The sequence below is a fragment of the Aricia agestis genome, chromosome 14 (genome assembly GCF_905147365.1).
Source record: "Aricia agestis chromosome 14, ilAriAges1.1, whole genome shotgun sequence".
Classification (NCBI taxonomy): domain Eukaryota; kingdom Metazoa; phylum Arthropoda; class Insecta; order Lepidoptera; family Lycaenidae; genus Aricia; species Aricia agestis.
In genome coordinates, this window is record NC_056419.1 from 11,274,073 (window position 1) to 11,288,120 (window position 14,048).

A 14,048-nucleotide genomic window follows, 5' to 3' on the forward strand; every position below is an offset into this window, starting at 1 on the left:
GCTATTTCCGTATCCATTCGGCCTGCCCTGCCTGCTCTGCACTGGGGCAGTTCCAGATGCCGAAAACAGTATAATATTCGTCTTTAAGTGCGGCAGTTAGATAATTAGGATTTAATACCTTCCAAAATCGTGCGAAAACCTAGAGAAAAAAACAATACCTACACAAATAAATGCGAAAATGTACGTCTAAGCTAAACAGGTTACACAGAGCTTAAAGATGTTCAAAATTCAACTAAATATCTTATTTTTCGTTCTGGATTTATGATAATCGTAAAGGAATAAAAATGCAACAATTTCGTGTGATTAAGTAAATTTTAATAACATTACATATACTATAACATTCAGTATGGTTTTAAGTACATAATAATAACTTTTCTTGTTCAGCATTGCTGCTAATTAGGAACTTTAAAATGACACTAAAATGTAATAATAAAACCTACTGAAATAAGGTTCGTTTATAGTAATGTAATATAACCATTAACCAAGGTCAATCATTATTAATTTATGCAGCCAGAGAGGTAAAATGATTTCAAGTGTGACGGAATAAACGGGTGATGTGAGACGGGTTGTCCACTCAACTACTACTGTGCAAAATCTACAGCATTGTACAATTTGTTCCAGATTACAACTGTTAGTCAGCTTAATTATATTAGAAATCATAATAGTAGGATATTAGACTTGGCTATTACCAACTGTCCTAACCTTTTCACTATATCACCTTCCACTCCCATAAGTAGACTCGATTTGCACCATCCCTCGTTTGAACTTACATTTAATGGGAATACTTGTGCTTCTACATTGGATGAAAATAGGTTTCTCGAAAAACTTTGCTTTCGGAAAACTGATTACGAAAGCTGTAAAAAAGATATAACGCAAATAAAATGGGCGGATTTCGCAGAGACTATGAACTGTGATGACTTTGTACATTTCTTTTATAATAAATTACACCAAGGCACAGCCTTAAGCCCACTTCTATTTAACCTATAAAAATTCTGGCGCAAACGTACAGGGAGACCCGGCCCCAGATGAACTGGGAACATGGGGTGGACAAAGAAGAAGAAGAAGGTCGGAGATTAGCTCTGTACGGTGGTTCAATATAGGCAGATTAGACGCCTCCGTGGTCTTGTGGTATAGAACGCGGCTCTTGACTCGGAGGTCGTGGGTTCGATTCCCGCGTTGGAAACATGTTATTTCCAAGTTTGGTTAGGACGATGCAGGCTGATCACCTCATTGTCTGACAAGTAAGATGATCCATGCGTCGGATGGGCATGTAAAAAGTCGGTCCTGCGCCCGATCTCTCGCCAGTCGTGTCGGTCTTCCGTCCCACTGGGTTATGAGAGTAAAGGAACAGAGAGTGCTCTTGTGTACTGCGCACACATTTGGGCACTATAAAATTACTCCTGCGTAGCTCGCCTGGTTTCAATGAAACCGGCCACCGTCACCGAAACCGGTGTGGGAGCTATTATTATTATCATTATATAGTAAGTTATATAAACCCATATGCTTAAGGGGGCGACTAACCCTAAAGTGTCGATCTTATAATTCATTTTTATACGTCTTGAAAAGCCCCGAATTGTTTCATTTTCTAAAATTAGATACTACATTATATTTCCGAGAATTCGATCTGAGCAAAAACACGATATCTTAAAATTTTCTCGATACAAAAAATCACAAAGATTACACACTAAATTTCACGCTTTTTTCATTTATTGCCATAACCGTGCATTGAACTAAGTTAATATTTTATTAACACATTGTATAAAATTCTATCATTGAGAGATCGACCTAGCGGGTTTTTAAAATGTTGTACATTTATCGAGTTATTGAGAAAAAACTAATTTGGCGATGAATCCGCGTCGTCCTTTTTCACCTGGCATATGAAAGACGGGCGTGATTGTGAAGAGAGAAGGACGATGTTTGTTTTTTGGGTTAGTCGCCCTCTTAAATTAAATCATGTTTGGGTATAGATATAGGTGAGGCTGTAACGTTGAAAAACGTATTTATATTTAGTTTCGATGGTTTTTTGGTTATTTCAGTCTATGTAGCTGAAGTATTTGAATGAATGAATGAATGAATGAATAATAAATGAATGAAAATCCTTTATTGCACCAAAACAACCATGACAATTGACATAAAGAACTTAGAACTATTGAGTAAAAAGTACAAAGGCGGTCTTATCGTGGTCTTATTGCTAAAAACGATTTCTTCCAGACACTCTATTTCCCATTTATACAGTGTGTAATAAAAATAAGTGATAATACTTTAGGGTGTGTACATGTTCCTTGTAGAGAGTTCACTGTCAAAGTAGCAGCGCTGAAAGAAGATTTTTTTTCCACTTTTGTATGGGCAAGGGCCCGAGCGTCACGAGTTTCCCCATACAAAAGTAAAAAAAATTGGTCTTTCAGCACTGCTACTTTCACAGTGAACTCTCTACAAGGAACACTTCCACACCCTAAAGTATTATCACTTAATTTTGTTACACCCTGTATGTCAATTATAGCAAAGATTTACTGTTGTTACATAATGCTGTCAACACTGTGCATGACAAATAAACAGTAAATAGTAGGTAATTGAACTACTAATTACACATGTATAAACACTGCATCATTTGGAACCGTTCGTAACATCATAATATACGGATATCAAATAGAAAATTCCATAGTTACGTGTTTAGGGAAAGGACTTTTTACCCGACTACGGAGAAACAATAAGAAGAGTTACAGTTTTCGAAGGGTATGTATGTAAATTGTAAGTATTTATTAAATGAAGTGTCAATAGTTTAATAATGAAGCTATTCCTGTGTATATACAAGTCTGGTCAGATCTACTTGCGCGATTAAGTGCCTGATAGACGTACGAACTGAAAGTACGCGGGTTTTAAGAGGAGTCCACACCGCCATTTTTCCATACAAACGCTGTCCCCTGTTTTCTCCCTGGATAATGCCGGTAGAGTTATGATTTTTTTCCTGAATAACTATGGTCACTATTAGCATGTCCCTATGTTTTCTTTTTTTTCATAATTTTATTATTAAAAAAGATAAGAACGTCCAAAAACCCAAAAAAACGGCCAGATCTTCCTCTGTGTTCAAACACCCAGAAAACAAAACTGGCTAGAATATACAAAAAAAATATAGAACAGGAACACAGCTAAAGCCTTGCTTTAATTCTTAATGAAAAAAGTACTTAAATCGGTTAAGTTTTGGAGAAGGAATCAGCGGACAACGAATTGAAGAATTTCTGTTCTTTTATTAGAACTTTTGTCGTGTTGTCTCTATCGCGCTCTGCAGTGGGAGGATTGAGATTGGTGAGACAGCAATACATTTTCAAATACCTATTTTCAATTTCTCTCGCCCTTGGTGTATCCTCTTAAGTTCGCGAACTTACTCGGCTCGCGTGTGTGACACACGAGAATCGCTCACACTGGATTACCTTGCCCCTAGGCTCGCGGCTCGCGGCTCTTTGTTGACACACAGGCGATTAAGATCGTCGAGCCTACGTCCGCGTACTTACTCGCACGTCTGTCACCCCTTTTACGAATCTAGAGGGGTATAGTATGAGTGCCCATGATCGACAAATCATTTTAATATAGCGAAGAAATTAAAAAGTTAAAGAGAAAAATATATTGTTCTTCACGTAGAAATACAAATATGTTTTTAAGAATATAAATTGTTATTAAAATATTATGAATAGCTATTCAAAAAATCTCAAATGCAAGCTATGCAACAACTTATTTTCATAATGAAGCCGTAATTAAGTATAATAATTATGAAGTTTTTTTGCTAATACGGAAAACAGAAATCGTTTTCATAATTATACCAATTATGTTTTATAGATAACTTAATATATTTCAATACATAAGGTGTATAACACACTAATTAAATTCTCGAAAGATGAGAGAGTTAAAATATACAATCCTAAAAAGGGAGGCCGATTGATCCATTCTGACTGATGGCAGGCCGGTTTGGCTTTTGCGTGTTTCTAAGCTCTGTCTGGGCGGGGTGTGGAGCACTGGGGCTTTAGCAGGTTTTAGTGGGGTCCATTTCGGCTGGTGTCTCCAATCCTCCGGGGAAGCATTTCACCATGGAAAAAGGCCCGTGCTGGCCAGACTTGGGTACGAGTACACGGACAAAACGAAACCTGTCGATAAGATTAATATAGTGAAAAAAGTCATTTTCCCTTGAATATGCTATGTGATTATGGCTCCACAAGATTTGTATATAACTACAGAAAACCCGTAAGGGTGAAGCCAAAGCGTGTGCGGTGAGCGTCATTTGTGAATTGTGAGTCGCATAATTTCGGCTGGCAGAAATTCTGCTGCATTCAGTTTCATACAAAAGTCCTGTTTGATTCACACAAGTGTAATTTTGGATTTGTATGAAAAGATATTTACGCGGCAGAAATTCTGCGACTCATAGTTATAAAAATTACATAGAAAGTATTTCAGGCTTTATTAAAATCTTAAAATAATAATTTACCTTCGACATTGATGAAATTTACAATTTCTAATGCATTGTTTATATTGCAGGCTTCTATAATAAGTTTAACAACATCAGCTGTTTGACGCACATTACCAGAACATAAAGATACGTTTCATGAGAACATACTGAAGGTCTCGAAAAGGTTTTTTTTTACTTGAAAATATTATCTTACCTATAAATAAGACCCAATATCATCACTGTGTATAGTAGTTTAGTCTATTGTAGATATTATAGTCGTCAAGTAATACAATATATTTTTGTTTTTATTTTTCAAACGGTTTTTCTAACGTTTTGGACAATTACAAGGCACTGTGTTAATTATTATCATCGGTATACAAAATGTGTCTCTTTTTATTACAGAAAAAAGGTTGTAAAATGAATAGGTACTGAGTAATTGAAAATATTTTTTAATTATTTTAAAGTACATAAACTGTGCGAACTGTATGTATTTTATAAAAGGCACAACAGATAGTTCGATATTTATTAATCCATTTCTGTTTACTAAGCTCAATAATTTAAATAGTCACATAACATTTGATATAAAGCTACAAGGTATCCAACTGTAAAAACGAATAGAACATAATATTTCCGTGAAAAAATAAAATTTATGAAACGCTCGCGTTTATAAACTATCAACTGGTAAAATGTTTTTTTTTTTATTAGTGAATGTGCACTCGGCTTTATAACGACTTGTCATTAGTTGGGTGTCACCGTTTGACATACATAATGAGACACTTTGTCTAGTAATTTGTATTGCGAAATGTATAAAGCAGAAATGCAAGTTAGCTGTGCACAGTAGCTCTCTCTACTTCAGATATGTGGCTGATTAGTTTTTTTCTCATTTCCTATTGCAGTAGTGTGAAAACTTTGGCTTTGCGTAAGAGATACCTAATATTTTTTAAACTTTAAGCAAACAATTTAAAGTGTAAGACGCGCTATGAAAAGTGAGGTGTTGACATCATTTGGTGGTGCAGTAAATTTATTACGGTTTACAAAAAACATAGTGATTTAACCTACAGCTGTTCTAAATTCTACGGAAATTGGTTCAGTACCTTTTTTGAGACGTGTAAACACTAAATGAGCGAAAGATCGAAAAGACAGTTAACTAAATAAAAAATTCAGTACTGAATTACTTTTATGACTGACCTATCTGATAACACATCTACGGTACTACAATGCCACTAAACACACCCTAACAAATCGTCTCACAGCCCACAGAAAAATGGAACAAACTTCCGTCGTCGTAAAGAACGAAATATTTTTCATATCTGTCTAATGACCCCGTTAATTTTCAGCTGAGTACATAAAGTCATGCTACCGTAACGACCCCCACCTTAACGACTGCGCCCTCAAATCTGGAAGGGACTCGATAAATCTCTTCGCCGCGGGGGACCCCTCAAGGGGTCTACGGCCCCTAGACCCCCTCCACATCCCGGAAATTATAGTGCACATCCCCGATAAGAACGGCCTCAAAATATTATTCAAAGACAACGACTTTAAGGGCCTGTCGCATTTGTATCTGTCGAATATTGAGTAAGTATACAGAGTTATTAGCTACATAAAATTGATATATAATACTAGATGTTTCCTGTAACTTTGCTTCTGCATATATTCCGTATATTTTGCTGCCCTAGACTACATTCTTATGTCCTTTTCGGGGACTTAAAGCTAATACATAACATATGAAACTTCAAATTGGTTGCTAATACACATGAAACGTCAAATTCATCTGTATAATTATGAAAAAGTAGACTTTCACATTTTTATAATTAAACCTGTGCTATATTCAATTAAAATCGTTCCAGAAACTTCGAATTTATTTGACAATTTTACGTACTGTTAAATGGGCACATTAGAACTTGAAATTGCTTGACATTCACGTCATAATACAGTCTCTAGCATAAAGTTAATATACCTAGCGGAATAGAGAAACAAAGGCCTGAGCAAGAGAGATGTCACTAACAGTAACACTGCGTGGTAAAAAGAGACGTGTGATACATGACAGCAGCACTCTTTTGTCGTCCAGTCGGCACGTGCCGCACGTTGACATTTTAATCTCATAGAAATCATGTTCGATCATGCTTGTGTAAGTGTATACGTACACATATTTTTACACACAGATGAAACCAGTTTCGGTTTTGTTTGACAGCTCGAGATTGTTGCTCTATTCCGCTAGGTATATTAACTTTATGGTCTAGAGACCATACAGTTAACATACCTAGCGGAATAGTTACCTAGTTAATAATACCTAGACTATAACTATAAATTTTTACGAGGGAATATTGTCAACATCATCCTTATAAGCCGCTAATTAAGTTTGCCACTAATGACGCCAGATTCGGTGATTAAAAGGTCACAAGTAATTAACTTCGTATCTTTTAATTACGAATATTATGAGGAAGACCGAATTAGGCAGTGAATTGTTGCTTACAAAGAAATTAATGGTGTGTAAAACCCGTTAGTGAGCGCCACTGAAATGTATAAATATTCTCTATTATACGCCAACCCGTTTGCTAATGGCCGCTATAATAGCCTGAAAAGATTTTGCTGTTTTATGTATTGATTTCTCTATACTTTTGTTTGTTCGCTGTATAGCCAAAGCCTCCTTTCATAAATTTACAAAGAATAACTAATAAAAGGAAGTGATAACTAATAAAAATAAGTGCGTATTATACACTTTACAGACGTTGTAGCTGTTATAATATGACGTATCCTTGTTTGATACGCTAGAAAAGAACGACACCACTAAGAAAAATATTATATTAAATAGTTATAATGTTGCTGGCGTATCTATAATGTAGGTTTACTCCTAATAAACTCAAAAAACAAAACTGTCAAGATATCACATGGTTATTACAATATTGTGCGGCAGTGTGCGTGTTAACTTTTCTTTTAGTTTCAACCTTAGAACTGTCAGGATAATTATTACGTTACCACAATATTGTGCGGCAATGTACGTGTTAACTTTTCTTTTAGTTTCAACCTGAAAAAGAAAATAATATCAGCGGAGGGTCTGGTGAGTTTGGACGTGAAGAACAAATATGAGCTCAGCGGGAAAATCCTGCTGCTCCCGATCTCCTCCCATGGGGACTCCTCGATTAAGTTAAGTAAGTGTCGTTAGTTGTGGCCTGATTCACACAATATCTTACACACAACTCAGCATGGGTTCATATAAGCTACATGCTTCGGCTCGTCTAGGTCGGCAGGGGTCAATGACTTTTTAGTAGACCAGAGTAAAACCACGGTAAAAAAAACTTGAGAGGTATCAAGGGACACCCGAATGGAACGAAGTTATTTCTTATGTTCAAAAAAAGCTGTATACATAATATACTTTAAAAAAATATATTTAAAAAACGCTATCTATTGACGCCCAGGAATACTAACTACGCGTCGGTTTATTTTCAAAAAACGCCATCTAATTGACGCACAGGAATACAATCAACGCCCTCTGCCCCTCTCCCCTACCATGCAGGTACTAATAAAAAGTGTCCAAGGTCAAATATCGTTCTGTCTAGCCTATCTAGCCATTTCGCCGAACGCACGATAAGGAACTCCGTTCCAAAAATATGTTTTATACTACATGACGCCCACAACAACGTTACGGCATTTGTTTATCGTCGGAAACCGTACATTTTTCCGGGATGGAAAGTATCTTATTTTCCTTTCCTGGGACTCAAAGTTTCTTTATACCAAATTTCAGCAAAATCGATTCAGCGGTTTGAGCGTGAAGAGGTAACAGACAGACAGACACAAAAACAGACCGACACATTTTCGCATTTATAATAATATTAGTATGGATATAGTATGGATTGGCATGAAACCAAGCTATTTTGTGCTTCGTTGGGCGAATAAGGTGACAGAAGGCCGGAAGTAATTTTAAGAGTACTTAGCTGTAAAGGCAATCTATACTATTAATATTATAAATGCGAAAGTATCTCTGTCTGTCTGTCTGTCTGTCTCGCTTTCACACCAAAACTACCGAACCGATTGTAATGAAATTTTGTATACAGATAGTCTAAAGCCTGAGAAAGGACATAGGCTCCTTTTTTACTGGAAAAAAGCGTTGTAAGGGGGTCAAAATGCGTGAATTTGTTCAAATTAAGTTAGTTCTAAAAATTCATAATAGATGGCGCCGTGTGTCTCCTACATCGCGCTAACGCTTGGCCAAAAGTCTTTCTATAAGAGGTGGTATTATCTTACATTCGGCTTTCGATTTTTTTCGATTGTTATTACCTTTTTTACGTTATTTAAGAGGATACACCAGGGGCGAGAGAAATTGAAAATAGGTATTTGAAAATGTATTGCTGTCTCACCAATCTCAAGTCTCCCACCGCAGAGCGCGATAGAGACAATACGACAAAAGTTCTAAAAAAAGAACAGAAAATATTCGATTCGTTGTCCGCTGATTCCTCCTCCAAAACTTAACCGATTTAAGTACTTTTTTCATTAAAAATTAAAGCAAGGCTTGAGCTGTGTTCCTATGTTTTATTTTTTTTGTATATTTTAGCCAGTTTTGTTTTCTGGGTGTTTGAACACAGAGGAAAATCTTGCCATTTTTTTGGGTTTTTGGACGCTCTTATCTTTTTTAATAATAAAAATATGAAAAAAAAGAAAACATAGGGACATGCTAATAGCGGCCATAGATATTCAGGAAAAAAATCATAACTCTACCGGCATTATCCAGGGAGGAAACAGGGGACAGCGTTTGTATGGAAAAACGGCGGTGTGGATTCCTCTTAATAACTCAGTACTTTATCTATGCAGTGACGTAACCTTAAACCTATCAATGATAAATAGTTAATAGGTAAAGTTGTGTAATTGGGGTGCTAAATAATCTTAAAAATTTGGCATAAAATATGAAGTTTTATTAAATAAAATTGGAATATTATGTGCACACTGCACAGCTGTTTAGATTTAAGGGATACCAGGGTTTTTTTTATAAAAGCTTTTGACACCAATTTTGTTGACATCGCGCGCTATAAACTGAAGTTCACGCGGACGAAGTCGCGGGCAACAGCTGCTAGTATAATAATAAAATAATATAATAATAAAATAATTTGGAGTATGAATATGTTTGATTCTATCATCAGCTGTGTGAAGGTCGTTTTAGTATAAGATCATAGACCAACTCGCAACGCTAGAGAAGTTACATTATTGAATAATTAATTTTAATTGAACTAAGATGTTAATTGACATTATGAAAATAATTTTATGATGTTCCACGAATAAACACTACTTACCTAAAACTCTATGTTGTATTATGAACAACTTTTTATTTTCCTCGTGTTTAATACCTAACAGTGTTTGAAAATGACGCGGGCTGAACTTGTTAATATATAATTTTATTTTCTCGTTACAGAAAATACGACGCTAAATTTCCGCATGTGGTACGAACATGTGACAAAGGACGATGGAAAAATATATTGGAGCATAACCAGACATGATGTCAAATTTAGTGTAGAGAAAGCCATCTTTCGACTGGAGAATTTGTTAGGTGATAAAAACATTGGTAAGTTACTTTACTTACTAGAATATATATATATATATATATATATATATATATATATATATATATATATATATATATATATATATATTTATATATATATACCCTACCCTCCCCTATTCCCTTCCCTTCCCATCCCTATCCTCCTCTATTACCCTATTCTCTCTTAAAAGGCCGGCAACGCACCTGCAGCTCTTCTGATGCTGCGAGTGTCCATGGGCGACGGAAGTTGCTTACCATCAGGTGACCCGTATGCTCGTTTGCCCCCTTATATCATAAAAAAAAGTAATTATTTTTTTGTCAAATCATTTTCCCGGTTATTAGGTACCTGCTTCTTCCACTCATGTCTTCAATTATAATATGAAATGAATTATTGTTTAGCAGCTACTTATTCAATATTCGTAGTGCTACTAAGCATTAGGTACATACTAAAATTTTATATTCAGTAAATGACAAAAAATATTTTTTATATAATATTATGTTACGTTAATTTTATGTATTTTAGGTGACCAAATAAACAATGTACTAAATCAGATGTCTCAAGAAGTAGTAGCCGATGTCGGTCCGTCTTTATGCGATGATATCACGACCGAAGTGGTGAAAAATATTGACATTTTGTTAAATCAAGTGCCATTCGACGAACTGATGCCCGAATAAATACAACATCAGAAATATTTTGTATAAGAAAATATATTTTTTTATAAAATATTTATTTGGTTGTGTTTTTATTATTCTTTGGGCGCTTTCATGTTTGTCTATTAAAATATGTCTATGTAGCTTGTAGTTAATAGTAATAATTATTATAAAGTAAATTCAAGCAATAAATTATTTACATTTATGATTATGATTACACTCACATATCGAAGACACGCGTGAAAGAATGTGATTTACATGGAGCTGTATGACGGTTCTCAAACTTTTTAAGTAGCGTGTCACTTCTTAAAGGGGTTCCCTTTAAGAAGTGACATTTTTGACGGACCCCCAAAAAATATCTGAAATCATTTCTAAAAACAATAGTATGCCTTTGCCAACAGTAGTATGATTTTTTGAATCAAACATCGTCCTTCTCTCTTCACACTCACGCCCGTCTTTCATATGCCAGGTGAAAAAGGACGACGCGGATTCATCGCCAAATTAGTTTTTTCTCAATAACTCGATAAATATATAAAATTTTAAAAATCCGTTAGGTCGATCTCTCAATAATAGAATTTTATACAATGTGGTAAAATATTAACTTAGTTCAATGCACGGTTATGGCAATAAATGAAAAATTCGTGAAAATTAGATGCATCTTTGTGATTTTTTCTATCGAGAAAATTTTAAGATATCGTGTTTTTGCTCAGATCGAATTCTCGGAAGTATAATGTAGTATCTAATTTTAGAAAATGAAACAATTCGGAGCTTATTTTCAAGTATAAAAATGAATTATAAAATTGACACTTTAGGGTTAGTCGCCCCCTTAAGTGGAGAATACTCTGAAAATGACTGGTGTAGGAAATATTCGTAATTACAAATATGTTTGCGTGTACAATTTAACACGTAAATACATTTCAAACTGTCTATAACGGTTTGATAGGCATTCAAGTTTATATTAGTCCAACCATTTCATAATGAATTAGTTAATAATCAAGCCGTGTTTATCCGCTTACAGTATTCATAGTCAAATTAAGTATATTCCCATTGGACTAACTAATAGTTACACGGGAGATAGATTAGAGCAATTTGCTCTGAATCGCAATACTCTAGAGAGTAACTGTTAAGCTGTTTTCAGACTATGCTATAATATAATAGCATATAGTATAGAGCTCATAGCATAAGAATATCACGTACCATACATTGTTATGGACACGTTCACACTGTACTGTACTATAATATATTATTGGCTTGCTATACGCTTTGTATGGTATCGGGTACGCGATATTCTTGTGCTATGAGCCATATAATATATCCTATTATATTATAGCGTAGTATGAAACCAGCTTTATGTAAGACAAATAACAATATTATAATTATTGAAGTAATTATTTGATTTTGTTGACGCAAAATATAAGAGCACGCAATAGCTTATTCAAAATTTTTACGACATTGTTATATTCAATTCAATTCAATTCAATTCAATTCAATTCAATTCAATTCAATTCAATTCAATTCAATTCAATTCAATTCAATTCAGATTTTCATCCATAGTGTTAGTTTCAACAATAGGTCCTTAATCTAGTATTAGTAAAAATCCATACTAATATTATAAATGCGAAAGTGTGTCTGTCTGTCTGTCCGTCTGTCTGTCTGTCTGTCTGTCTGTCTGTTACCTCTTCACGCCCAAACCGCTGAACCAATTTAGCTGAAATTTAAAATGTAGATACTTTGAGTCCCGGGAAAGGACATAGGATACTTTTTATCCCGGAAAAATGTACGGTTCCCGCGCGATAAACGAATTTTGGCGCAACGGAGTTGCGGGCGTTATCTAGTATGAAATAAATTGGAATAACATCATTAATTAATTTAATTATGTATATGGGAACCGAGCTATCGGAGTATGGAGATGCACCCAATGCTTCAACAACATGGAATCCCACCTGCCACCCAATACATTCAGGAGTCTGTTTGGACTGTTTTTATTTATTTATTTATTTTATAATTTATCGTGCACAGGAAATATAACAATATAACAGTTTACACAGAAAGACGACACAAAGGATCTGCTTATTTCTAAAAGAAATCTCTTCCAGCAGCCCTACGGAGAGAGATAGGATTAAAACAGCAGATAGGACGTGCACGAATATGATTACATTAAATTTACAATAATAATATATTCTCGTTAAAAGTAAAACTAATACTTACTATAATACTAAAACGACAAAAGATAATATTGTTACGGTACACGTAGTGCCATCTAGCGACAAACCAGCAAAACTTACCGAGGAAACACAGGCAACATAAATCCCCTACTCAATACTAGATGGCGTTAGGTGCGCTAGTACATACTCGAATAGACTGTGCTCGAACTTTCTAGAAGTGTCTTGTTTACGTGTTTACTGGTTTATTTTGTTTACGTGTTTAGTTTTTTATGTTTATTGTGGTACATGCTCGAGCCTCCTAGAAAGTTCCGGTACTTGTTTACTTGTTTACGTGTATCGGGAACTTTCTGGAATTCGTCTCGCCATATAAAAAGCCGCAGGTAGACGGCGCGGCAGTTCAGTTCGTTTCGAGCGATCTTCGAGGCGATTTCGGAGTGAACACAAGTGATCAATAGTGAGTGAACCAGTGAAACCTGCGACTTGGCTACGATCTAGGACAGTGATAGTGCTTAGTGTTTTGGACTTAGTGATTAGTGTGTGACCTAGTGCTCAGTGTTGTGCTAGTCATAGTGAATAAAGTCTTCAAGAGAGTCACCAGGTCTTTCTCTCCAAATCTTTCGAACCCTAGCACGTAACAATATATGTAAACTGTTTTGTACACAATAATACACAATAATTGTCTGAAAACAGTCTGTATGTGCCTCAGCGAACCTATCCTGAATATGTTGTTGTAATGAAGACTTTTTTGGTGTTGGGTTGTAATTTTAATGTCGCAATCTTTGTTACGATACTCCTGTAAAATGGCTGGACCGATTTCATTAAAATTTGTATGCTTATCCTGTACTTGTCATATGAGTCTTGGTCGATGCCAACATGGCTTACGACAAAACAACGTTTGCCAAATCAGAGCTAGTATTACCCTCCTAAATCCTAATACCTTTAGCGACCAACACACAAAAGACATCTCTAATAGTAAAAATTATTCAGTAATGGTTTTCAATTTGTAAATCCACCCAGTGGTAAATTGACAACAATTACTGTTGCGATAAAGACAAGAAGCGAATGCCAAAATGTAATTTAGCGGAGATAAAAGGAACAATGTGCTCGAGTCGCTGAGACACGATTACCTGGGAGGCTGGGATGGAGACGTAATATTGTTTTGTCAGTATTGCTTGTTTAAAATGTAAAAATAACGTTTTCATGTTGATTTTGTTCGTCGAAACCTAAGGTGCAGCATATACAAGTTTTCGGTACTCGATTTCCTAAA

General features: G+C 35.3%; 1 protein-coding gene across 1 annotated transcript; it reads left to right on the forward strand.

Moving 5' to 3' along the window:
• Positions 1-5,219: 5,219 nt before the first annotated feature.
• Positions 5,220-10,659, forward strand: LOC121733702 (protein takeout-like). Its single transcript, XM_042124036.1, has 5 exons — positions 5,220-5,354; positions 5,773-6,010; positions 7,454-7,584; positions 9,837-9,986; positions 10,489-10,659. Exons 1-5 carry the CDS (start codon positions 5,294-5,296, stop codon positions 10,638-10,640), a joined length of 732 nt encoding a protein of 243 aa, XP_041979970.1. The 5' UTR covers positions 5,220-5,293; the 3' UTR covers positions 10,641-10,659.
• Positions 10,660-14,048: the final 3,389 nt, after the last annotated feature.

Bases quoted from the DNA above. Each gene is read 5' to 3' on its own strand.
- LOC121733702 (XM_042124036.1), top strand. From the start codon at position 5,294: ATGTGGCTGATTAGTTTTTTTCTCATTTCCTATTGCAGTAGTGTGAAA. The intron at 6,011-7,453 runs GTAAGTATACAG...CTTTTCTTTTAG, and splicing joins TTGTATCTGTCGAATATTGA to TTTCAACCTGAAAAAGAAAA. The intron at 9,987-10,488 runs GTAAGTTACTTT...TATGTATTTTAG, and splicing joins GTTAGGTGATAAAAACATTG to GTGACCAAATAAACAATGTA.